At 40.7% G+C, this 26347-nt stretch overlaps 1 protein-coding gene across 6 annotated transcripts in view; it reads right to left on the bottom strand.

The window, feature by feature from the left end:
• The window catches only part of ptprua (protein tyrosine phosphatase receptor type Ua), a 201884-nt gene that overhangs the window by 16318 nt on the left and 159219 nt on the right, over positions 1–26347 (bottom strand). For 4 of the 6 annotated variants that reach the window (XM_008421304.2, XM_008421305.2, XM_008421308.2 and 1 more), the window contains 7 exons: positions 24056–24128; positions 22853–22929; positions 18420–18437; positions 12080–12116; positions 3805–3902; positions 3336–3452; positions 3049–3203 (listed from right to left, as the gene is read on the bottom strand). In XM_008421304.2, coding sequence (XP_008419526.1) covers positions 3049–3203; positions 3336–3452; positions 3805–3902; positions 12080–12116; positions 18420–18437; positions 22853–22929; positions 24056–24128 — 575 coding nt within the window. The remainder of the gene's footprint in view (positions 1–3048; positions 3204–3335; positions 3453–3804; positions 3903–12079; positions 12117–18419; positions 18438–22852; positions 22930–24055; positions 24129–26347) is intronic. The other 2 variants (XM_008421306.2, XM_008421309.2) reach the window with 1 other exon arrangement.

Raw genomic sequence — 26347 nt, 5'->3', positions numbered from 1 at the left:
GGAGAGGAGAGGAGAGGAGAGGAGAGGAGAGGAGAGGAGAGGAGAGGAGAGGGACATGACATCATACAAAACAAAATATTTATGAAAAAAATCTTGTCTTAGTTTATTTAAAATTACCAAATTATTTTGTTTTTGCTAAATGCCAGAAAACTTGCTGTGTATATTTTTTTAGAGAGTTTTTAGTCACTTTCCTCCAGTTCAAAAGTTTACATACATTTGGGTCAGTACCACAAATAATTGTCTTTTAAACTGTATGACAAACGTGTGTCAAACCTTTTGTGTTTCCTTCCTCAAACTTTGTATAGATTAACAGAGACGTGTTAACAGCAGGCCAACCAGTGTGGAATGTATGAAAACTTTTTAATTCAAGAAAAGTTACAAAAAATCTCCAAAAAAAAATGGAAAGAAAATATTCAAAGTTTTCTGGCATTTAGCAAATAAAAATCTATTTTGATCGTTCTAACCAAGTTAAAACTAGAAGTCTGATCAGATTTAACTTCATACAGAGAGAAAAAATGTGTGTCTTTTTAGTCGCTGTCTGTAAATATCTGGTTCCAGCTATAGATATTTTCATTTCATGTTTTCTGCAAGCTAATTTTTCCCTTTTTACTCCAGGTGATGTGTAACATGAGCAGATGGATGATGAATTTTGAGTCATAAACACGGAGAAACGTGGTTTAGTTTCAGTTGGACCAGGGAAACACCAGGCTGCTGCTCGGCTTCCCTTCAGCCGAGCTGAAGGAAGCGAACCGGCCACCTGCCAGCCTCCAGCAGCTCTCAGCTGACGTGATGAAGATCACGTCTCCACGTAAAGCCACTTTCTGATAATGATGATGATGATGAGTGGCTGCTGCCTCTGACCGTTTCCAGGTTCTCCTGCGTCAGATCATCCACCCGATGCTGAACTCTTCATCACACCCACTGTTTGCTATGCAGGCTGTCAGATCCATGTCTGTCTGTCATGCTGCATCATTAGTGCTACATGGACGTAATTCCACTGACAGGCAGCAGGTCATGGCGCTGTGTTTGTGTAAGACGTGGAGAAAACGGGCCTGTTGTTCTGCAGAGGAGTACAACTGCAGAACCACTAAGTCCTACTCTTTTTTTTGTTTGTTTGTTTTTGTTGCAGACTTAATGAACTGTCGGCTTCTGTGTGAGAAAATGATTTGCATGAACGTTGAGTATATTACTCATGCAGATGGCTTATTACGAGATGGCTCCCCTGAACAACTCACAATTGGCAGGAAGAGTTTATAGCAGCTTAGCTTTCACTTTTTCAGTTTTTTTTTTTTATTATTATTCGCAGGCTCGCCTTTACATGACATCACGTTGCAACCAGCAGCTTAAATGTATTATTTAGAGGATCTCTGTCATAGACCAAGACCAAAGAAGGTATAATAGACAAATGGAAAGTCAGAAAAAAATCTAAAAAAAATATAGGGAGAGTTTAAATTCCAGGCAATTCAATTCAAATATACTTTAATTATCCCAAAGGGATATTAAAGATTGTAACTTCAAATAGTCGTTATGGATGGAGATGCTGTGGGCAGGAAGGATCTGCAGTAGCAGTCAGTCTCGCAACAAATCCAAAAAGGCCTCTGACTGACTACTGTTACTGTGTGACAGACTCATCAATGGTAAAACATGCTAACAGCTCAAAATCAGAGGTGTGGATTCAAGTCATTACTATTGTAAGTCACTACTATTATTATTCATTAACAGTAAGTGTCATTACTGTTACTATTAATAAACCAAAGACTGTTATGACTTTGGTCTTGACTTGAAAAAATGTTCAGTTATGACTTGACTTGGACTTAAACGTGTTTAAGTTTAATTGAAAAAACTGAATATAAAATGATTTAAAAAGTGCACACCGTTAATTTATTTCTCTCATCCTATATTAACAAACGCAGACAGTCTGTGTTCTTCCACACTCTAAGACATAAGATTTTTATTTGTCATTATATTTCTAGAACATACTGAAATCGCAGTGGTATCAGTGATAAACAGATAAATAAAAAAGTCTTAATCAGTCCTCAGGGTGCAGCATGAGGGTGTGTGTGTGTCTGCAGGGGGCAGAGAGGATGGAAGGCTGACTGACTGATTTCACAGTTCTTGAGAACAAAAAGCTGTTCTTTAGCTCTGTGTGTGTGTGTGGGTGTGTGTGCGCGTGTGCGTGTGTGTGTGGGTGTGTGTGTGTGTGTGGGTGTGTGTGTGTGTGGGCGTGAGTGTGTGTGTGCATGTGTATGTGTGTGAGTTTGAATGCATATGTGAGCACCAAGCAGACGGGAGACCGCTCTAAAAGCAGGAAGTGGACTATAGCGCAGGGCATTCTGGGTAAATACAATCAAAACAACTGTGTGAGTCTAGTAGTAGCAGGAGAAATTAGAAATAGTTTGTTATATTTTGTTTTGCAAAAGACAAAAGAGAAATCCTTCAATTCTCCACTCCACTCCATGTTTCTTTATATTTTGGGAAGAAGGAAGTCACGCTCAGTGTCTTCTTCAGAGGTTTTTATGTTGTTTCCTTCAGCGGTTGTTGGTGCAGCACCATCACAGGTATGAAGGGGAACAGGTGATAGTGTTTTCCCTGAAAAGCTACGCAAACATCACACCATCTAATTTATGGTGTTTTCCGTGGATCGTAGCTCTAAGTTATTTGTTGATAATTTGCCTTTTCACTGATTGTTCTGTGTCAAGAAAATGCAACTTGGGGAACTGAAGTACTCCGGTGCAATGCTACTCAACACACTTTGGCTTTTGCGAGCCAGCCAATCCAGGAGCATCATTCATTTCCCTTGCCGCTGATTGGCTGAAACTCCAAGAGTGGAGACAAGAAAGACTGTAGATGCTAGCTTCTGCTGTAGTACTAACACAGGTTCCACTGTTCATATAAAAGCATATTAAGGTGTGTTTGGTGTAACCGAGGGTCCACTGTGAAACCCCCATCAATGACACAAGCAGGTGGAAACCGCATCATTCATTGACTGAAGTTATTTCGACTATATTTGTTGGATGAGCTGGAACTGAACGGTGAATGTGGATGTACCTGCAGTGGACGACCACAGGTCCAGCGTCGGGGGGTGTGGAGGCCTTGACCCTGCGCAGGAAGGCCAGCAGGCCCGTGGCGTGGTACGGCACGCCGTGCTCAGGCCAGGAGGTCAGGTGGAACTGGCACACCTCGTGCTTAGCAGGGTAGCCTCTCTGGAAACCAGTCATGTAATACAGCAGGTAAAGAAATGACCACTAGTGGTCTCACATAGAAACCAGTTAGTCTGGCATTATGTTAGCATGGCGTCATGATGAGTTTCTGTTAAAAATAATGACATGACTCACCCGCTCCATGGCGAAGGTGCGGACTGTGTACTCTGCCAGGGTTTCCGTCTTCAGTAGCGTTATCTTAATGTCGCCATACAGCTCAGTGTCTTCAGGCCAGTACTTAAAACACTTCATCTGGACAATTCAAAATTATTTCAATACATTTGGCAAATAATGGCAGAATCATGTAGACTAGTTACAGTATCTAATGACAGAGTATATACAGATTTGACAAGGTCACATTTAAGACTTTTGAATGTCACTTTGGCAGAAAATAAATAAATAATACAGGCAATGTTTGGAGGATCCTGCTGTATTACACTGTATGTGGCGCTCCACAACATTAACTCCCACAATGCCAAGACCAAATTTAAGAACTTTCAATGAATTTAAAAAGTTTTAAGGTCCTAATTTTAGATACATGAAACTAAGATATTTTTAGGCTGTGCAGACACCCTGATCAAGGTCAGAGGTCAAGGAAACGTACCCGGCCCACTTCCACCAGCTTGGTGAGCATGACAATACTGAAGCAATTCTCCTGCCAAACCATCCGCCAGAAATCATAGATCATCTCCTGCTTGGGGCCTGCAGAGGTGAGTCGGTGGGGAGACAGTGGAAATGCAGGTGTTGGAGGCGGAGCGGGAGAGAAAAACACGACAAAGAGAGGAAGTGATGGAGCAGGATGAGGGAGGTGGAGAGATGAGACATAAGTCAGAGGAAATAGCAGCAATAACCATCAGCGCAGAGGCAGAGAGTGTAATCCACGCCAGCCAGCGGAGCAACAATGTATCATTCATGAACTATCGGCGGCTCTCTGCCCGTCTTCTGCTGTGGGGAGGAATGCCACTTTAATGCAGCCACAAATCCACAGGCGGCGTACAAACAGCCTCGCGTGTCGGCGTCTCCGGCTGCCGGCCGCTCGCCACAAATCACACCCACCCAGGGAAGACCACACTTCCATTGATTTCATTACGCCACGGCTTCTGTAATATCTCAGGCTACTCCGTCATGTTGACTGTTCTGCCAAACATAACACACACACACACACACGCACGCATACACACACACACACACACATAGTCCACATTGAATTCATTCATCTCTACAAACGGGTTGTGTTTTCCAGAGACTTGTCCTCTCTCAGGACCGCCAGAACAAAACTCCAGCGTTGTGTTCTGGAAGCCCCGCTGTGGGAGTCGCTTTGTTCAGGCTGAATTTCTGCTGGTGTTGTGATCGACAACTATTGTGTATCTGGTCAGAAACTTGAAGTAGGCAGTGAGACACACTGCAGTGGCAGGAGAATAAGACGACTTCAGATCTGCACTGGAGTTCCTCTCTATGTATGAAACAGACTTGTCAGATGGAACCGCCTTCTTCTTCTTCTAGTCAAGTCAAAGAAAACAAGAAGCTTCTCTTTTCCCAAACTGCATGTACAAACCTCAACAATGCCTAGCAACAGTATTAACACCCTCATGTGGTAATGCCATAAATATTACTGGACCTTGTCATGAATTTATGTGACAGAGCAATGAACAGTAGTGTACAGCTCTGAAGTGGCAGGAAAATAATATGTATAAGTAAATATAAACCAGGGATGGAGTAAAGATCGACTCTTCTTAGAACTTCAACAAATATTTCAGGACATTGCTTTTTATACACTACAAAATAAATAAAGAAAAACTCTTAACAACACAACCAAAACTACTTCTTAGTGATAAACTGGTCATATTAAGCTAATATTTAAGTTATTAAATGAAACTACACATTGATACACATTCTCTAATCTGAATTAATCAGCTTACACCACAGACTAGCTGTATGATAAATTTACAACTAGTCAACCAAGGGATTGATGAGCATAAATAGTTCTGCATGGCCCTGTATGAGGACAACAGGAAAACAAGAGGGGGTAACATGACATTCCCATATTTTAAAAAAATATTCTTGTATACTCATAAAAGCAATTAATCAGCGTATCAGACATAAAAAAAAACAAATTAATAAATTATTAAGCATTTCAGTATTATTATTATTAGTCCATGTGGACGTGCAAACTGCTTCACATGGGGAATTCCCAAAACCATCAGAACCAAAAGAATCAGTGGGATTTACAAAAATCACAAAGCTAACCGAGAAGATCCAGAAAAACACATTACTGAGCCAAGTGGAAATATTTTCTCTGATGTTTTATGTTCATAATCTGTTAAAGGTAAGACTGAATTTATGTTTCTAGCTTGATGAAATGAGGTTTATCGTCAGTGAGTTTTAGAACGGAGAAGCTGATGTTGTTGGACAGAGCAGAGTTCACACCTTAAATTAAAGACCTGCTTGTGTGGCTAAGACAGTGTTGCACGATGATGTGTGTTGTTCTGGTTATGCAGGTTAATGTCTACATTTTTTCCTTACTGTTATTATTTAGCTGCCTGGTGTTGAAACCGGGTGTTTGGCATTGCTGTTACTAAATCTGCTTTAGTTTTCTGTTAACTGTCAACCTGAAGTCACTTCTTTTAGTTTTTTTTATGATGCTGATATTCTCCTACAAACAGAATACCTTAATTTAATTGGAGTTTATTAATCAGATGGGACTTGAAGGAATATATTTTTTACTCAAACTCAGAAAATCCCTTGGTTGGTTCTCATCTAATGAGCATAAATAGTTCTGCATGGCCCTGTATGAGGACAACAGGAAAACAAGAGTTCATTCATTGGGTTCATTCCCAAAGCAAAGAACATTAATCTGTCTGTATGAGCCAATCAGAGCTCAGTCTGCATTGGTTGAAAGCGAGCAGGGACTGGCCAACTGTGTGTGTTTTCACATGGGAAACTAACTCAAAGTGATCTGGTTGCTATTTCTCCAGCCACCGTTCTTCATAGTTAGCCAACAATGCAGCAGATTCCATGTGTATTAGCGGTATGGTTTGTTAATTTTTCAACAGCGGCAGAAAAGCACAAACGCACTTGCCAGAGGGACGACGAAGCGAACTGGAAGACGAATGGCGAAGTGCAGCCCTGGCATGCAGCTGGGTGAATCAGTATGCAGGGCACAGGCCGGCTTCTCTCCTCCCTCAGAGACTGAGCCGCTCTCATTCACACCTCCTCTGCCTCATCTCTGGACATAATAGTGGGTCGGCCCAGAGCACCTGCTGCCCAAAGCTGGCCGAGGGCTCATCCATGATGCAACAAATCAAGCTGAACCCGCTGCCAAAGCCGACCACCTGGAGCTCACCGTACGCGTATGCAAAAAATTCAGAATCATATCGGGGATGAAGAGAGAGAGCGAGGGGCCGGCGACAGCTTTATGACTCTGTGCAGGCAGTGTGTACTTTTGTGGTACATGGGAGAAAATGAGAGGGAAGAAAGTATGAAGACGTTTGGGGAACACGGTGGCGTGAAAAGGGTTGAGCCCGGGCTTCCAGATTTCTTGTTTTCTACTTTTTATGTCGTGTGAACTAAAAATGAAACCGGGTGAGAAACATAACCCGGGCAAATACAAACAACATTTCACAAGCTGTGAGTTTATTTATGAAGGAAAAAAAAAATCTAAACTTAGACTTTATTGTCCTTGCACAAAGGAAATGCTGTTGCTTGGCTACTGGAGTACACAGACAAAATACTGAAATGCTATAAGTGTGATTATAAGTACACACATACACATATATACATACATACATGTGTTCCTAATCAAGACATTAATATGGAACCTGTGTAACGACATAAAGTTGACTAATGGAACTTTTTATTATTGCCCACTGTTAAGAAAATATATTTAAAATAAACTAGTTGTAAAAACGTAACCATATGTTCAATAACTAGGTAAAATCAATGGTGTTTTAAATAAGGAAATTCACTTCAAATTATATCCATGGTCCAATTAGCGTAATCTTATCTAGGATATTTCTATTGAAAACATTATACACTCAGTTGAATTAAAATAACTTAGCTTGTAGTTCTCTATAATTTAGAACACAGCTAGTTTCTCTGTGTGTCTGTTTAACCTTTTGACCATTTTGACAAGATTTAACAGCTGGTGTAAAACAATCCGGTCCTGTGAAACAGGGTAGAGCTTCCTCTTGGGACAGGGTCATAAAAAACATCTGTCTTCATTCAAAAGAAAATAACACTGCTTTGTTAACTAGAGCCTAGCTAAGGACAGTCCCCTAATTTGAATACAGCAGAAGGGAAAACACGCCCTCCCTTTTAAAAGTGTGGGACCTGGAACTTCAAACTTCAGATCGCTCCGAGGAGGTCCTTGTGACGCAATCTCCGGGGAAGCAGCGGCAAAATGTTTCCTCGTAATATTTTGTCATGGTGTGTGGATGTCTGTCGTGTGAGGTCAATATTGCTGGTTTGTGATTTTATTGAGTTCTGTCAGTTTCATTAGTTGTTTGTCTAATAAATGTTATTATGTTTTGGACTTGGAGAAACGTGTTGTCCCCTCTTTATGGTTCGGCTGATACAACGACGACTTCAATGAATCCGGGCAGAAGAGAAAATAAACGAGTCAAAAGGTTTTTAATTATTCCTCTTCTGATCATTTTTAGCACTACTCAGTGCATCTTGACTCTCTGTGTGGTTCTGTGGGTTTTAAACTAGCAACGCTAATTATCAAATATTCAACATTTATCACCTATTCACATTTGTCTCGTTAGTCCACAGAATATTTGGTAATTATTCTCTAACAAATGTGAAATCTTTCACAAGGTGTGGATGCTGTTGCACATGGTGTGTAAGCAGCAGAGTATTTATGGCTGTTTTCCAGTTGGCTCTTTTTGACTGGAGACCAAAGTTGCAACATTTACTCCATTTTCAGCTGCTGCGGTTCTCTGTCACATTGAACTGTCAAATGAACTGAACCCTTTTAGCAATCTGTTCCCCTCCTCACCTGTGGGGGCGCTGCACAAAGAACCACCAAAGCAAACGACAGAGAAACCTCAGAGGTTTGTGGAGTTCAATCTTTTGATCCAAATCAGAGTTTGATGACACGTTCACACCTCTCCAAATGAATCAGATTTCATAGACAGGCGAACTTGAGCTGGATTAAACGGGGCTGAGGTGAATACACTTTAAGAAAAAATAACATTGTACTGACAGTCAGTCATAAACACTTTTTTGGCAAAATAAATTTTCAGTTTTTAAAAATGGAGACTGTTTTCCCTCTGATAAATAAAATTAATGCTTGAAAACTGCAGAGTATATTCACTCAGGTTGTCTGTGTATTGAAGTAAAGTTGGTTTGAACATCTCAAACATTGAAGTGGGGGCACACACTGCCTCACATCTCTTTTTAACTGGCAGTACTAGAGGACTCCTCTTAAAAATGTGCAGGTAACCAGCTGCATGCTTAGCAAAGCCTCCAGCCTCCCAGTGATCTGTCTTTGCATTTTGCATGAAACATTTCTCATATTGCCAAGTGTTGCAAAGCCACTCTGACATCAAATGAGTTCACCAGCAGCCATTTTCTTGCTTTGTTTAGGTAAATCCTGTCAACGCGGCCTCAGCTTAGGACCCGGCGTTATTAAAGTTCTCGGATCACAACCAGTCTAATAAACCTGCGGGCATGTCTGCATGGAGAGGGAGAGCAGTGCAGGCAGGGCTGAGTTAAATGATGAAAAACTCCCAGAGAATCAAGACATGTGAAAGGCATGGGAATGCATGCCCTGTGTGAGAGAGAGCAGAAAGAAAGAAAAAAAAAACCTCCTGTAACCTTATCTCTGCTGGACAGACACTTTTAATAATATCCCTGAGCAAAACGCATCTCCTTTCTCTGTTCGCCCTCTGACAGAAATCAGTTCTGTTTCTCTGTTCTGGTTTTACAACTTGTCAGGATTAGAAAAGTCTTGGCTAAGCTCCCCCTTAATAACACTCTTGTGTTTCGCTGCGTGTTGCAGCGCTACAGAAACACCGGAGACTCGGAGGCCAAAGACGTACGGCTTTGTTCAGAGACGCTTTTTACATTACGACACAGATCTGATCACTGGTTCCTGACAGACACCAGAATGCTGGCGCCGTTCCTAAATCCTTCAGGATAAAATGATCCGGGTGGATGACTGTTTAAATTTTTAGAAATTGGGAGTGGAGTTAATATTTAAAGATACCTTTTATTGTGGAGTGTGAACTGACTGCATCTCTTTAACAACGTTAAAGTTTGAGGAGGGAACGGTGGCTGTGAAGGACCAAACTTTGGCCACATTTTCTAGAAAAGATTCCATCTAGATTCTACAGACTACCATCTCGTTTGGGTCTAGCTGTTTCTCGTTCTAGTTATTGGCAAGTTTTTTTTAAATTATTATTAGAAATATGTCTAAAAGCACAAAAATGGATCAGGAGCTTCACTTCATTTCACTTAAGTAGAGATTTTTCAGTGGCAGAAAAAAACAGGTGCAATTTGTTGCCTGTCTATAATTCTTTATCCATGTTGTTTAAAGTACAGTGCATTAGAGGTTACTACTGTACCCAATAAATAAATACACACACATCTGGATCATGTGAGTAGGATGTTCTACGTGTTTTAAACAGTCTTGCCTGAGACACTTCCAGGTTAGGCTGGTTTACACAAACTGTTTCAGCTTTTTTGCTGTTAAACGTAGTAAAAATAAACGAATAACCCTTTTATCAGGATTTCAGCTACATTATAACTTCTATTTGTTAAGGAACATGTTAGCAGAAATGACATCACTAACTGCATTTCCACTGAATTTAAAATCACACAAATTGGAATTAAATTTGTAAATTTGTTTAAATTTGTTTTTCCGTTAAAAATAATGTTTGCGCTAGGTGGAGGTGGTGTTTCAGTTATCAAAATCAGAGTATTTCACAAAACTGCAATGGAAACACTTTTTTCATATGGTCAACAGCCAGATGTTACTACTGGCAGAAGTGACAAAACAAAAGGAAGTGGTAGGAGGAGGATGGTTAGTTTTATTTATGATTTATCACATAAACAAATTTATTAAAGTGATTTTAACTGTATTTCTTACAGAATTGAAACACTGCTATTGCTAAATAATGTTTTTTCAACATTTGCTGAATATTCCCAGGTCCCTCTTGAAAATGAGATCAGGATCTCAACGGGGTTTACCTGGTTAAATAAAGGAAATAAAAATAAACACATCTACAAGGTTCTATGTGCATTTGCAATGGACACTTTAGGGACTGTTTTATACCTAATGAGATCAATTTTGATACTTCATGCAAATGAATGGTATATGTGCTGCTGAGTACATGAGTCTGTTGGTTGGAGCTGCTTCAAGCTTTACACATGATAAAAGCATAGAATCTTCATGAGCGCAGACAGAGAGTATTCTCAGTGAAACATGAGAAGAAGAAACTTCAGTCTTCAACATTTTGTTTAACATATGACATCTCAGAGTTATAAGGCTTACAAATTAAATAAATCAAAAACCTTTTAAGAGATCAAGCTGTGTTTCCCACACTGTGAAATCCACAGAGAGATGACTGAGCACCATTTACTAAAAGCTGAGCACATGCCAAGGAAAATGGCAGATGGACAATTTGTAATCTGCGTTTGAAGACGCCGACCATTTTTCTGCAAGAAATGCAGCCTTCACGTGTTTTCTAGGATAGTGAAATCCATTTGGTGATTTTAGTGACAGGGAGGTTTAAAAAGTCTCCTCCCGGTTTCAGACGGTCAGTTTCAGAGCTACTGGATTCTGGTTGCTACATCAGCAGCCTGTCCATTTTTGTAAATAACCATGAAGACGGAGCTTCATGGTTGGGATTTATTATGACGGCAGATATGCATTTCTAACATCAGTTTTTTTCTACTCTGTGACTGCAAGGTGTGTTGCTGCTGATATGAGGTCTGTATGATCGACGCAAGCTTCTGCTGCGTTTTAAACATTTTACTAGATCCAGGAACAAAAGAGGCAGCAGAATGAAACTGATGAAGCTGTTCGCAACAAGCACCTGGTGTACAGTCACATTAAAACTATGAGGTACAACACACACCCCACACACACCACAGCATCGTCAGCATGCTGTGGAGGTCTACATGAGAGCTGTTTGCACTGGGAGTTGATTGGTAACTTCATTCCTCCTCTCATGGTGTCCATCTAACTTGTTCTCTACATGATTTTCTCTACATTGATTCCCCTAAAAGGATCATCAGACATTGCACCTCCGAAGGTTCTACTGGGTTTGTCCTGCAGAATCCTTCTGCTGTCTAGTAATCGCGTTGGTTTCCTCTGTGAGAAAGCTAACAGGTTCTGCATCTCGTTCCTCTGCGCCATGAGAGCAAAGATCCGGAACGAGGCGCATCGTTTTGCCGAGGTTACTTTTAGGAAGTGACAGAACTGAGACCAAAGTGAAAGACGGGAAGAAATCAGAGGGAAGATTACAGAGCAGAAAAAAAAAATCCCACGCACCCCGAGTAAACACGATCAGAGCTAGAAGAGAATAAAGAGCACGTCTTGCTGTCTTTCCTGTCTCGGCGCGGCTCGGGGGAATTGGACCGGTGCGCCGTATCAGTCTGACATCAGAAAGTCTTCTGCGCCGCACATGCAGATGGAAGGGAGGAGAGAGGTGAGAGCGGAGCTTCACAGACGGCGGCAGCTGACGCCCGTACAGTCTCTGACAGATTCTTGGGGGAGTTCTTCTCGTAGTCGTGGGAAATTGACTGTTTACAGTTGAAACCCGGATGTTTTGTGTGATGCAACAAAAGACAGCGTGTTGCTCATGACTTAATTATTCCACAAACTCATTTTCTCAAATCAGAAAACAACAGTTCTTGAGCCAAGTACTCACCTTGAGTGGCAATGAAGTGGTTTGATCGCTGGTAACCCTGTGTGGGGGGAAAAAGGTAATAATTACTACAGACAGAGATTATAATGAAGCTTTCATTCATTCACTGGTTGATAATCTCGTGGCAGAACTTGATTTTGCTGATCTGTTCAATTTCATGTTCTGCCTCTCACCAGCAGGTCGTCTGTTGGAACTAATCTACTCTATCAACTGCACAAGGACGTCTGACCCACCAGAATTACTCTGGACGACCTTTAAAGCTGCGGCTCTGGATGAGCGATCACACTTGAATTGTAATGCACAGAGAAATGTCATTAATTCAAGTAGACACCTGATCAAAATCTCAAGACTGGGGGACAAAAAAAAGTAGAAAGATTTTCAATGTCAAGCTGGTGGTTTGAAACCAGATGTTAAATAGAGCTTAAAAATGCCAAATGAAGAAACAGGAGCAACAGGAGTACATGAATACAGATGATAACTTATTTAAAACTATAGTTTAATGTATACATTAAGGTTTAATTTTTATCAGATGATGTAAAGTTTAAGTCTGTAAGCCAAACTACTCCCTAAAAATAGAAGTAAAAGTGTTAAAAAACGACTTTATGGTGAGTAGTTTCTGTAGAATTTGCCTATGATGTACAGCAGTGAGGTTTTTGTTAGCACCGTTGCCTAGCAGGGTTTGAATCCCAGCCTGGAGTCTTTCTGCATGTTCTGCTTGTTCATGTGTGGATTCTCTGCAGGGACAATTTCACAGTTTACCTGTAGATATAAGTGTGAGTTTGCAGGGTTGTGTGTCTCTATGCTGCCCTGTGTTGGATTGCTGGCCTTTCCAGTGTGTAACTCGTCTCTTGCCCCTAGTGGCCAGTGGAGATAGTCACCATCTGTCTCACAAACCTGGTCGGAAAAGCAGGTGTAGACAATGGAAGGATGGATGCCTCCATACGGGAGGTGGAGACAATGGAGGTCCCTACATTCTCTCAATGTTGGGAAATCTAGAGAATGTCTGGAACTGAGGTTTATGTAGATGAGGACCCTCAGCCAAAAAAAATATATAAGACAAGGGTGCCATCTGATGCTGCAGTTTGGCACAGGTTGTTTTGTTTGGACTTTTTTATAGCAATGTGATTGGAAACCGGGTGGCTCAGTTGGCGGAGCGTGTGCAGAGGGGGTAGACCTTGATGTGGTTGTCCTGAGTTTGATTGTTCTTTGTAATTTCCTGCATGTCTTCCCCGTCTCTCTCCTCCATATTTCATGTCTATTCACTGATCAATAGAGACCACTAAAGCCTTACCCTAACACTAACCCTTTACCTGGATTTTCTCTGGTAGAATTTCTACCAAACCAATCAGTGAGCAGAAGAAGTTGTGAATTTCTGCAATGTTTTAAAATGATATTCTGCCTGTAGTTTTAACAATGGCAGCAGAGGAAGTGAACAAAGCCGTTCAGTCAGTGTTGGTCACACTTCCAAACATTGACTTAGCATTAAGTCTTCTCGTTTGGATCAGGACTTCTCTCTTCAGAGGAGGGTGGTTGTTTACAGTGTAGGCCATTTGTGGTAAGCTTCATAGCGTGGAACTTGCATATTACGTACATCATGTACAAATGTTAGAGATTAGGTAACATTTAAAACTTTTTCAGAGGCCATGCCTCCAGGAAGTAATCGTTTCTCGCCAGCCAGTGGCCCAGACCCTCTGGACAAAGTGAACTGTAGAATAAACTTCTATTGAGATAATGGACAGTCCTGAGTTTAAACGCAGCTTTCAGTAATTTGACTGCTGTGTCTGTTTTGTTTCTCCGTTCCATTTCTTCTTTGTGCACTTTGAAAGTCAAACTCAGAGCCTGGTTGTAAACCACCAGCATAAAATGCAAATACTTGTAATTCCATCTCTGCTCTTCAGATTTCAACAAACAGTGCATCGTTCTCCGCCTCGGGACATAACGTATGCAGAGGGTGAGATGCATCTCTAAAGTGTGCCAAGTCTCGCCGGAGCCGCTGATTAGAGCGCCGCTGACAAGTGAGGGATCTTCAGCCTGGGGACTAACTCCACCTGAATGGCACTGACTGATTGGGCCGTCTCCTCCCTGCTCCACTTCACATTGCTGAAATTATGATACAGTATGCAAGGAAAACAGCAGGTGAGGTCCGTGTGGCGAATGCAGAGCCGGATCCCTCATGTCCAGATAGCGGCACCGTCTCTTTATTAATAATTAAAGGCATCTGCAGAAACCCGTGTGCACATCTCCACCACACCGCATTGAAAATGACATTCCATCAGCGCCATGCCGGGGAAAGAGGAGCGGATTGATCGGCGTCTTTGTGAAGGAGTGCAGCCATCTCTATTCCCACAGGGCATCTCTCGCCTCGGAGTTTCTCAGAGGTGATCGGTTTCCTGCCTGTCACCGTGGCAACCATATTTTCCAACAGTATGCAAATTGATGAAGCAACAATGAAGAATTTACAACAGATTGATTAGGATAAAAGGTAAAGCATGGCGTATGGGACGCAAATAAAATGAAAGAGAAACTAAATAAAAATAAAAATCTTTCTTTGCTTGCTGATCTGGTGATCTGGCTGCAGCTCGATAGGCTCTCATTACCACTGAACGACTCGGGTACCTGGAGAAATTTGAGTCGTTTTCACTGAGAGCACAGGAGAACTTCAGGCGGAGTTTCTTATTCTGAGCAGAAATAAACGGGAGAACACCTGCGGGGTCCAACGCAGCGCTCCGAGTTTAAACAGATCAGCGACAGCAGACATGAAAGACCTGAAGGACACACTACAAGGAAATCTCCCCCAAAATACACACACCTATTATATCCAAGTTTATTGATACTTGTTTTCAGTTTCCAACACGTCTAAATTATTTATTGTTATTAAACTAAAAGGGCCTCCTGGGGAGATGTTTGTGTGGATGGAGAGAATTTACACCTCATCAAGAATTCTGTTAGAAAATTCAGCAAAAAAATTCTGTTGTAGTTTAAATGTGTACACAGCTGTGAATATTATATAGCATCTGTTCCCCGTCACAAAGACGGAATATGACACATGACTTTACATTTCCTTAGAGATTTCATGGCGCAAATAACAAGAAATGTCTTTCATCAAGTAAAACTAGCTTTTAATAGTTTGTGGCAGAGATTGTACTAAACCTTTATGTGATCCGTCGATTGGGCAAACGGCGTCAAACAAAATCCTGCCATCTATTCTTACACATCTGATTTTGAAATTACATTTAATTGTATCTCATTTTCATTCTGTTTGCTTAAAATTCCAGAAGCTGAGCAGATAATCCACATCGTGAATTATTAGCTGAGTATAATTAACTTTTTTTCTGCAGTGACAGAGTTTTGAAATCAGGAAACATTTCAAGCAAGAGTTGGCAAGACTCTCTGATCGTAACCTGAGGGTCATCAGTGGTTCAGCTGCCCAGAGCTCACCGTCAGCTCTCAGTGTCCAGATCAGAGATGAAACTCTGATGGATGTTTTTCTCTTATTGACTGAGTTAGTGACCTCCACTATGCTGTGTGTATGTTAAGTTGAAACTGTCTGAACCAATTCTTCAGGTGTGTGTAATCTGTCAAACTAACCGTTTATAAACGCCTTCAAAGATGGAAGTCTGTGAACCGACTCCCTCTAAAAACTCTAATAATTGTCTAAGTTAGTAGTTCAAACACCAAATATACCTGAGTATGCATTAATGCACAGAGTGGAAACAGTCTTGGCATTAACACAGAAGCTAACGTCCACAGTCTTCCTCATCTTCCCTACTGAGGAAGACCAGTTAGACTCTTTAAAAATCATACAGGAGATGTCTGATTCCTTGTGAGATATGTTTCTTCACTCAAACATATCATGTTTTAGTCATATTATTGATACAACTAGCTTTTGTGACATTGCCATCCTAATTTACAAATGCCAAAAAATGTAACTGCAGTCTGGTGTTACTCGGATCCTTCAGTGGCAAAAACAGAAGGTAGAAACAGGAACAGTAGCTGTGTTTCCATCAACCATAAAAGTGCACAAATTGAAATTTTGAAAATAAATGTGTTTAACTAAAACATGTAAAATTCAAAAATCTCATGTTTTCAATCAAATAGTTTTTGCGCTTGGTGTTTTTTTGTTCAGTCGTCTTGAAATTTATTTTTGCAAAACTGTAATGGAAGCACTTTTTTCATCACACGAGTCACATGATCAACAGCCGGATGTTACTACTGACAGAAACCACGAAGAAGCCAACAGGAAGTGGTAGGAGGAAGATGTTTTTTTGGGAAAATGTGCAGCTGGCTCCTTCAGAGCTCTCACAGCATCACAGTTCAGAAAAAGTTGTATTGGTGCTGTGGTGGCGCAGGGGCAAAGCACAACCCATGTATTGAGGCCTTATTCCTCATGCCGGTGGTCGCAGGTTTGATTCCCAGCCTGGTGATATTTGCCGCGTGTCTTCCCCCTCTCTCATAACCCTCTTTCCTGTCAAACTACTTTCAAATAAAGGCCACTAGAGCCAACTAAACCTCTTAAAAAGAAAAAGTTGTATCATTCCAATGTGTTGAATCCATAACTCTTCTGGAAAATTTTCCCAAAACGCTGCATACGTAGAAGCTCCCAAATAGGCGGGGCTTGTTCCTCCAACGCCTGAATGAAACATCGACGTCTCCTCTGATTGGCTGAAAGATGATGAGTGATGAAAGACTGAATTCTGTTTTTTGGACAAAGATTTGCGCACATTTTTGATGGAAACACAGCTAGTGTTTATAAAGAAGCCAATATTTGTAAATGTAGTTCAAACAGCACAAACCCAACACCGACATGACAAGGAAAGATAAAACAAACAGCAGGAAAATCTGAAAAAAATCAGCACATGTTTACCCACTGATACTCCAACTAATCAATGATGTTTTTAACATTTTCAAATAGAGCAGAGTTAAAACAGCTAAGGGTTAAACGTTAGCTCTGGTTGTATTCTCCATGAGCCTCCAGCTGGTTAGGATTCATAAAGCTGCTCTTTCTTAACCTGAGAGACACTTTGTGCTGTAATAAAATCAGTTTGATGTTCTGAGTACATTCTGAAGGAACCCGTGTTAAGCATGCAGTATCTTGCTAAACTAGCTAAGCATGACTTTGCCTTCAGACGAACTGTAAAAACAGAGGATTCAGACTGAAGGTCCCATTTATACATAGAACAAACTGGTCTGAAAAAGAGCAAAATTAGAAGCTATTTCAGAATATATAAGGAGGTCAGATATTGGCTGACTTCTTTGTCGTTACATGAAATCTACATTCAGATGTCCAGGAAATAGTTTTAATCACTATGTTTGGCCCAAAACATACAAAGTTTGTATGGTAGTTCCTAATCATTTTGAGCAGTAAAGTTTTGAAACTGAGCAATGTTTTTATGTTTAAAGTAAGAACCACAACAAGAATAGGATAATAATCCCACAGATTACTATGTGTGTCACTAGGATGAAACTCCAATTACTTATCATCATTTTTCAATCAATATGAGGTGGTTGTGTCTCATTTTAAATCTCATCAAACAAACCTGAGATGAGATGGAACCAATGAGCCGAGTTTATGTCCCAGCAGCTGTACAGTTTGGAATGAGCCCTAAAGTAGGAAGATATTAACACTGCTCAGATAAGTATTTGTTTTCACAAATCGTGTTATTACAATATGAAGAATCTCTGGATCCTAAAGGTTTCAGACTTTTGGTCTAAGACATGCATGGATAATGATGAAAACTGTTTTGCAGTTAACTGCTATTATAATTTCATATTTTTATTAGCTAAAATGCTCAGACTGGTTAGTCACTGCTGCTGATATTACGCACAAATTTTAAAAATGTCAATAAAATCCCTGTTACCCAAACAGGATCCTGTGAATGACTGACTTTTATTAAATGGTCTCCATTTACACAGATTATAACAGATGGGTAGTCAGAACTCCAGCTCTTATTTCTCATGATAACATTTGATGGTTTTGGACCCTAAACCTGGCTGAATCCTCCATTTTCTGTTTTTCCAACATCCAGCATCACTGAAGATATTTACGGTGCCTTGTGTGACTCAGTGAATGTCTGAACACGAGCTTTGACTTGACCTAAGATTTTCTCCTCTTTTGCTGCACTTTCTGCAATCTTAAAGGACCTCTGGGTGAGCACATCTCCATCAGCAGAAGATGGCAGAGACTGAGACAGCTGCAGTCACAGACATGCTAAAACGTGAGTGTCGTAGGTGAAAAGGCTTAGGAGCTCAAACCAAACAAGGACAAGAAAATCTGCTGCTGCCAGGAAGAAGCAGTGGAGAGGGATGGAGGGATGAGGAAAGAGAAGAGAAGCAAGGTACTTACTTCCCTGTTTATCCGAATCTAAGATGGCGAAAAGATTGAGAATCAGAGGAGCAGGAAACAGAGAAAGAGAGAGAGAAGAGAGTTAGGGAAAAGACCAGAGCTAGTTATTATGATTACAGATCAGGAAACGTGTGATGAGACGGCCACAGAGGACCTGTGAAGAGGATGTTGTTCAACTTTGGTGTTTGAAGAAAACATTTTCTTAAAGAGCTTCATGTCTTAAAGTTACTGCTAAAAAAAAAAACAATGGACAGAAAGAAGAAGGTAGTTTAATAAGAGTCAATGTTTACAGCATCGATTGTTCTGTTTGTGTTAGCACGTCACAAACCAGCCATTTTTAAAAATCCACAAATCAAATTGTTGGAAGAAGTTTTCTTTCACAAATGTTTTGATCTCACGATTTATCCATGACTGTGTACTTAGTCAACCCACTTCACTGGGTGAGGAACAATCCCACAACAGAATTCAGTCAGAAGGGTTCTTTGTAAAAACATAAGGAAGCCTAGTCAAAGGAAATTCCACATCACTTAAACAATTAAAGGGTATATTTATCAGCGGTCTATCAGTCAATACTTAGTGTAGAATTGGTTCTGTATTGGTAACATCGTGATTCTGTACATCACTGTACTGGAACAGGTGACCCTGGAGCTTATTGAACACTTTTGGAAATCAAACATTTTTTGTTGCCAGTAAATGTCAGTAAATGTAAACTTGTGGATTATCCAGAAAACTACTCTTTCAGGTGTGAGTTTGTAGGCAAAATCTAAATCCTATGTGGTGCCAGAAGATGCAAAGCCATAATGATGGCATGCTTTTATTTGCTGGTGAATGAATAAGACAGTAGCTGAGTTTCCATTTCAAACATCAAGATCATGTGATCTTCTGGTGTGAAGATCACATGATCTTCACACATGATCTTCACACAAGACCATGTAACTTGTGTGAAGCTAACAAGTGTTTCCTTTGCAGCTTCGCAAAATAAACCAATTTCGACATGGCCAAAATAAAAACCCCAAAAAAAACAAAATAAAAAAGAAAGAAAAACACGTCATCCTAACGCCAAAGCTTTTTAATGAAAAACAAGTTATTTTGATATTGGTGTGTTTCTGTTAAGCAAGTTTATTTTCAAATTGTCAAATTGCACAATTATACGGTAAATGGAAACATAGCTAAAGATTCTAAACAAACAGGCCCCAGTATAATAGCAATCAGCCTTATTGGCAGAGTGATTTTAACTTCATCTGTGCTGAACCCTTTATAGTCACTAATGAAAAAAAAAAAAAAGCATTCTCCTGGTTTTAGGTTGATGGTGTTATGCCTCCATTTACAGCATTTAGAGAACCGATAAAACACAAAGACGTTGGAATCTATCAGTCTGGACAAGGCTACAAAACCATTTCAAAGTCTTTGAGACTCCAGTGAACAACAGTGAGAGCCGTTAGCCGTTAAATGAAGAAAACATGAATCAATATTAGAGTCCCATGTCCAGAACTACAGGTGACCAAAGAGACCACACTGGGTCGTTTCACATTTGCTTAAAAAACATTAAAAACATAGAAAGATGAAAATTCCACATGTTGCTAAACATGGTGGTGATGTGATGGCCTGGGACTGTTTCATGTCTTTAGGACCTGGATGACTTGCTGTAATTGAAGGAATCAAAAAAAAAAAAAATCTCTGAAATCCAGAAGGAAAAAAAACAGACCTCACTTTGAAACTAAACTCACGCTAAAGTCATACAAGCTCACATAAAAAAGTTGTCTAGTCAAAGTCTGGACTTAAATCCAACTGAGGTGCTCCGACATAACCTTAAACTGGGCGTCCATGTAAAATAAATAAAAAAATACAAAATAAATCTCCCGATAAGAGTGGCTGAAAGTTCCTCCATACCAACGTAGAAACCCAACCTGTCACAACAACCAAACTGGATCAACACGTCGTTGGTTTAGAGCCCATCATCTATGTTTTAGTTTACACTTTCACCAATACGTTACTATTCTGTGAAATCCTTCAGCAACAGTATCTGTTTTTTATCTGTTATTCATAGCTTGTCTGAAGATGAGTTCAGCTGGGAGTTACAGCTGGCGTTGTTTTGGAAAGACTAACAGTCTCAAAAACGTTGCTGAGGAAGACGAGGGAGATGAGGATACACTGAAGAGGAATATGTTAAGGATTTCCAACTGACAGAGCTGAAGAGCCAGAGGAAGTGTGTGTGTGCTCCAAACAACCCGTTTCAGTGTGCAGTGTGCGTCAGGTTATAATTCATGCAAATTCATGCTAAATACATTTCTCTCACCACTGGAGCATTTGGCCATGACTGTACATAAATTCCACTTAGAGTAAATTTTAAATCGTGTTTATCATTTACAGGAGCCTCAGCTGACTGTTGTGTCTAAATGTGGTGCTGCAGATGACCGGTCGTCACGTCCATGATACAGTTTGTAGTTTGGAAAACTGGCATTAGCCAAACCCGTTACACTGACTTCTCCTCATATGGGTGTAAATAGAATCAGCATTAAATAAGTACAGGACAGTTGGCTGTTCCAGTTGAGACATTTTCTAAGTCTCAACTAGTTTGCAACTGATGAAACTTGGCAATGACTGTGGTTCATCAGTCAACTAAATGTCTCACTAAAATGGCCGTTTTCTGAAAAACGAGAGGGGAAAGCAGCAGACCGGCACATTTCAGCCTCGGTCTTTTCTGTACATAATTTGGAACTGTTGATGTCGATGGCCAATTAATTACACAAAGGTCCTTAGAGCTTTCACTCTAATGGAGCACTTACAGACCACTCAAGGGGAATAAGGAGGCCACACTAAACACGGTTTTCTCTCCCTCGGCTCTTCCGCCTACTTTCCCTTTTTTTTTTTCCTGTTTGACAATAAGAGAAGAGGCATTCAAAGATAACAAGAAGCTGCTAAAACTTCAGCCCCCTCAGTCAAAACCCGCAGAACAACACTGAGCTGTTTTCAGGGAGAGAAGCGGAGCTCAGCCTGAGCTGGAGATGCTTCCGACTGTCGTAACGCAAAGGTTTCAGACATGAGGGGGCAAACCAGGGTTATAATAGTTTGGGGTTTTCATTAGAGCTTAGTTTTATTTTGTTGTGACTTTTTATTTCTCTAACTAAGTTAAGGTGAGTTCACACTAAACGCGTTACATGCGTCCGACGCTTCAAGTTCAAGGCGTTTGCACTTTGAATGCAGATGCTTGACATTTTGCTCGACACCTACAGCTTCACGCATCAGGCACGTCTGGTTTACATTCAAGTCTATGTGGAAAAAATAGCTCTAACTGTTGTTTGCCATTGTGGGCCTATTTGTTGGACGCTAGTCGCTCGAAACACGCTGCAACGGGTCCTCCACGGGCCCTCACCGGCCCCTCACCGGGCCCTCCACGGCCCCTCACCGGGCCCTCCATGGGCCCTCACCGGGCCCTCACCGGCCCCTCACCGGGCCCTCCATGGGCCCTCACCGGGCCCTCCACGGTCCTCCACATAGACTATGAATGTAAACCAGACATCTGATGTGTGAAATGCGTTTGGTCTGAAGGCCCCATTAGTTTGAATTAGTTTTTAGAGTGTGTTTTATGTTTTTATTATTTATTATTAGTTACATACTGTTAAGTTTTAGCTTGCTTTAGATTTTATAAAAGCAGTAGTTTTAGCTTTTTCTAACTTTGGTTCATTTTCAGGTACAGAAGGATCAAAGATTTCATTATATGTACATCAGTTGGGTAATGATTACTCAACAGAATAACCATTTTAAAAGAAATGTAGTTCTTGAACAACAGCCTGGAGTTTTCATCCAACTTTTGCTGCCACCATTTCGTGGACTAAACGTCACCATTAGGAGTATGGAGAGCCGTAATTTGCCAAAAGCTGACATAAACTGCTTGTGTGGGAAAAAAACATTTCACAATAATTTGAAATCTAATAAATAGATTCACAAATACAGAAATGAAGGATTTATATCCATAATTTCAGTATGTTTTAGATTTTCAAATCAGTTACCTATAGTTTTTCCCCATTTCTTATTTATTTAATTAAAAGAAAATGTTTTCTCAATTTTAGTTAGTTTTAGTTAACTTTGATAACCTCGGTCCAGCCTGACGCTGGCCGGATCCGACCTGGAGGTGAGATCACAGCGTCTGGAAGCACAGCCGCGCTCGGGCCCCGGCTGCTTCACTGCAGCATCGGGGGCGAGTCACGAGGCAGCGCTGCTCTGAGCTTCTGGGCTCCTGTAGGATGTTTGGACTCTGTGTGATAACATCTGAGCAGAAAGCCCACATACGCTGGAGCAGAAATACACCGCCGTGCCGTGGGTGCAGCCATTACAGGACGGCTAAGACCAGCAGCGTGCGGAGGAGTGGGGTGGCTGGTAAAGCAGTGGGGTCAACCCTTACAAAAGGAGAAGAAATTAGGAATTCAACTTACGTCTATGTAGTTGGCATTGACATAATCTGAGCTGGGGTCTGCCAGCAGAGAGTGGAGCTTGACTCGATGTCGATCAGCTGGAGTGAAGGAAAACGAGGGTTAGTTTGTGTTTCTGTCTGTTTTTCCATGTATACCTTATTTGGTTTTTCACTCTGGTTTCCTGTTAGCATCCAGTCACATTGAAACATATGAAAACTCCGTAAGCACTCTGAGTTAGCGCTCCAATTGTTGATGGGTTTAAATACTGTTTGCTGTTGTTCAGACTCCTCTAATTTCTCTTTACTGTATAATTTGTATTTAATGTTTGGGAACATTAAATACAAATTATTTAACTAGCTGTGTTCGCACAGCTAGTTTGCACTAGCTGTGTTTCCGTTACAAATCTTAGTGTATGTTTTTTGTGCTAATGTCAAATTAAACACAATTTCACAATTGTGTCCATTAAATGACATTAAAATCACATGTGAATAAGCTTGTTTACATTATAAGCCAAATCTGTAGTACCGCAATTCCACCACATTTCGTGCTATCTGAAAAATTCCAACGGTTTCTTGAAGGAGAGACGTTGTGCATTCCAGCAAATATCGGATTATTACGATAATTTCCCCCCACGTAGCAGGGAGTGAAATTAATCTTATGGGCACTCTTTTAATAGATGATGATTTTGCAAAAAAAAAACTTGCTAGATATTGAAAATTCCAGTTGTTATGGATAAATGGGCAAATATATTTACTCACAGAACATTTAAAGAACTGCGTACAATTAAAATAAGCAAAACTATCCAGGCGGAGATTTTAAATTTTGGACATAAAGGGTTAAAAATCAAAGGATGGAATTGAGTTTGCATTTAAACTCGTTTTTACAAGAGATATATTCAGAATTCAGCCATGGTTCTAGCGCTCATCATCTATCAGCCAATCAGAAGAGACGTCAGTGTCTCATTCAGGCATTGGAGCAACAAGTCCCGCCTACTTGGAAGCGGCTACATATGCAGCGTTTTAAGGATGGTCCAGTCAGCTGTTTTACAGTACAGCTATGGATTAAACACGTTGATTTGATATTAACTAATAGGAGATTTTATTTTGAAGCCATATCACCCAGTCCTACAAAGCATTGTCAATTATGGCAGAATAGCTCCACTTTGAAGGGTTAATAACATCATGGCTGTCCGGGCCGGACCTCTTCCTGCTGAGCTTTACTCACGGCTGAGCAGGCTGTCGTGTCGACCTTTGGTCTTGTCTTTCTTCTTGGTGGCATCCCAGCCATCGAAGAAACTCTGCAAAGTCAGAAATTACAGTTAAGATTATGGTGTTACTGCTAATAAACCACCACTCATAAAAAACAGACCCCTGGGGAAAGAGTTGCCTTCAGTCTGCTTATATCTTCTAATAATGACTTTGGTTTTACAGGGAAAAAAAAGATAAAAGTAACAACAACAAACCCAACATGATGTGTCTTTGAAACATCTTGAAAGTCGCAATTAGACGGAGTTTGCTAATGCATTCCCGAGAGCTACCCCAAGGTCTGATTAGCTCCTGAATTAAAGCCTCTTGCCAAGTCATCAGCAGACATCTGCCACAACACATCACAGAGAGGCTGAGGCTGCGCTCGCCCTCATTCCACATGCAGAGGCAGGCGCGCTGCTTAAACAAGCCGCCATTCTGGAATACCTTGGAGGTCCGCTGTTGTTTACAGTATACGGCTTCCATCGACAGAATCTGCCGCCGCCGCAAAATGGTGCGCTGATGGTAAAAAGCCGAGGATGAACAGCTTTGTATCTGGATAAGAGTGATTTAAGACCCGCGTCGTTTTCTTTTGCATTTAAACTCGTTGTTTAATTTTCTTGATTTATCAATAACAGTAAACTGGACCAAGAGACCAGAGAGAACTGGGTATAGTTCTCACAAGATGATGTGAGAACTTTACCAGCCACTACTGGATGCAGGTCATATTTCAGTTAATATTAATTACCAGAGACAATTTCATATGCAAATTCCAAGCATTTTTGTTTAGGAGCAGTACTTATGTGGAAATGTGTTTCGCTTTACCACTTTCTCTCAGATAAACGTTTTAGAAACAGAGAGGTGGTGGCTCAAGTAGAAACAGTGGACCTCCACCTATCTGCCAATATTTCTGTAGAACGCACCTCCAACGACTCACTGATTTGCAACTTTTTTGTAGAGAGTATCTAAAATGCAAATAAATAGAACAAAAACAGAAAAAAAAATCTGTGAAACTCGCTTGTCAAACAACATGGTGGCCTTGGGCGTGCTGACATATCTCTGAGCATAGCCTGGTAAAAATCAGCAGATTGTTCTATGAGTTGCTTCGTTCAGAGGGTCTGGGCTCTCAACTGTTGAGAAACAGCTGCTTCCTGGAGGCGTGGCCTCTGTTGAATGTTTTACCCAATCATTAACGTCTGCCTGTGATGTGCTATAAAAAACAGTCCTCTACTGCAAAGAGAGAAGTGCCAATCCAAACAAGGCAGCTGTTAACGTTAATTCAATATTTAGAAGCGTGACCAACACAAACTGAACGGCTTCGTTCACTTCCTCGACTGCCATCGCTAAAACTACTGACAAACTGTACTTCTAAAACGGAGCAGAAAATCAGCGTCATCATTCATAACTTGCTCTTTTGACTCAGTATAAACTCTACCAAAGAAATCCAAGTGGATGGGAGAAAGCCCCACAGAGCACAGAAGGGAGATGAGAATCAAGTGGAAATGTGTAGGAAGACAACGGCCATTCTACTCAGAACTTGGACACGCAAGTGGTGCATTAGTGAAAAAAAATGTAATCTGTTACTATTCATTATCTTATGCCTCATTGGTGTATACCGTCTTCAGTGTTGCTCACTGAAAAGCAAAACCTAATGTTATCTGCAGGTGACAACTTTAAGCGTCAGTTTAAAGCTGCATTATGTAACATTCATAAAAAATATCTTTTTTACATACTGATTAAGATTATCCTGTTGTGACAGTATAATCTGTAAAAAGAAAAATCAAGCTAATCTGTCTTCTCCCAGCATTCCCAATCAGAGCCCGGAGGAGGGTCTTACTGTAGTAAGACACACCTACCTCTACTTTCACCACCACATCGTCTGCAACAAATGCTAAAGCTAGTTAGCATAGCTACCAATGACGGCAGATAAACGGTTTCCCTGTAACGGAAACAGCTTAGGGTTACAATGATAACCCTAAGCTGTTTCTCCACCATTAGCACATTCAGCAATAGTAGCTCAGGGAGGAGATGGATCTTTTCACAGATGGTCTCTCATGTTATACTGTCACAACATAGTGACAATTTACAAGGTGTTTTTACAAAGATATCTTTTGTAAAAGTTACACATTGCAGCTTTAACCACTTCCAACCAATAATTGTGATTTCTGGCTTCGAAGTGGTGCATCCTTGATATAATATTTTATCTAAATACTTCCTGTTTGGTCAACATGATAAGGAATCCAAAGCTCCTCATAAATACTGTACACCCTCC

This window comes from Poecilia reticulata, linkage group LG11 (genome assembly GCF_000633615.1).
Source record: "Poecilia reticulata strain Guanapo linkage group LG11, Guppy_female_1.0+MT, whole genome shotgun sequence".
In the NCBI taxonomy this organism is placed as follows: domain Eukaryota; kingdom Metazoa; phylum Chordata; class Actinopteri; order Cyprinodontiformes; family Poeciliidae; genus Poecilia; species Poecilia reticulata.
Note: the sequence above shows the minus strand (reverse complement) of the source record. Positions and strands in the feature narration are given on the sequence as shown.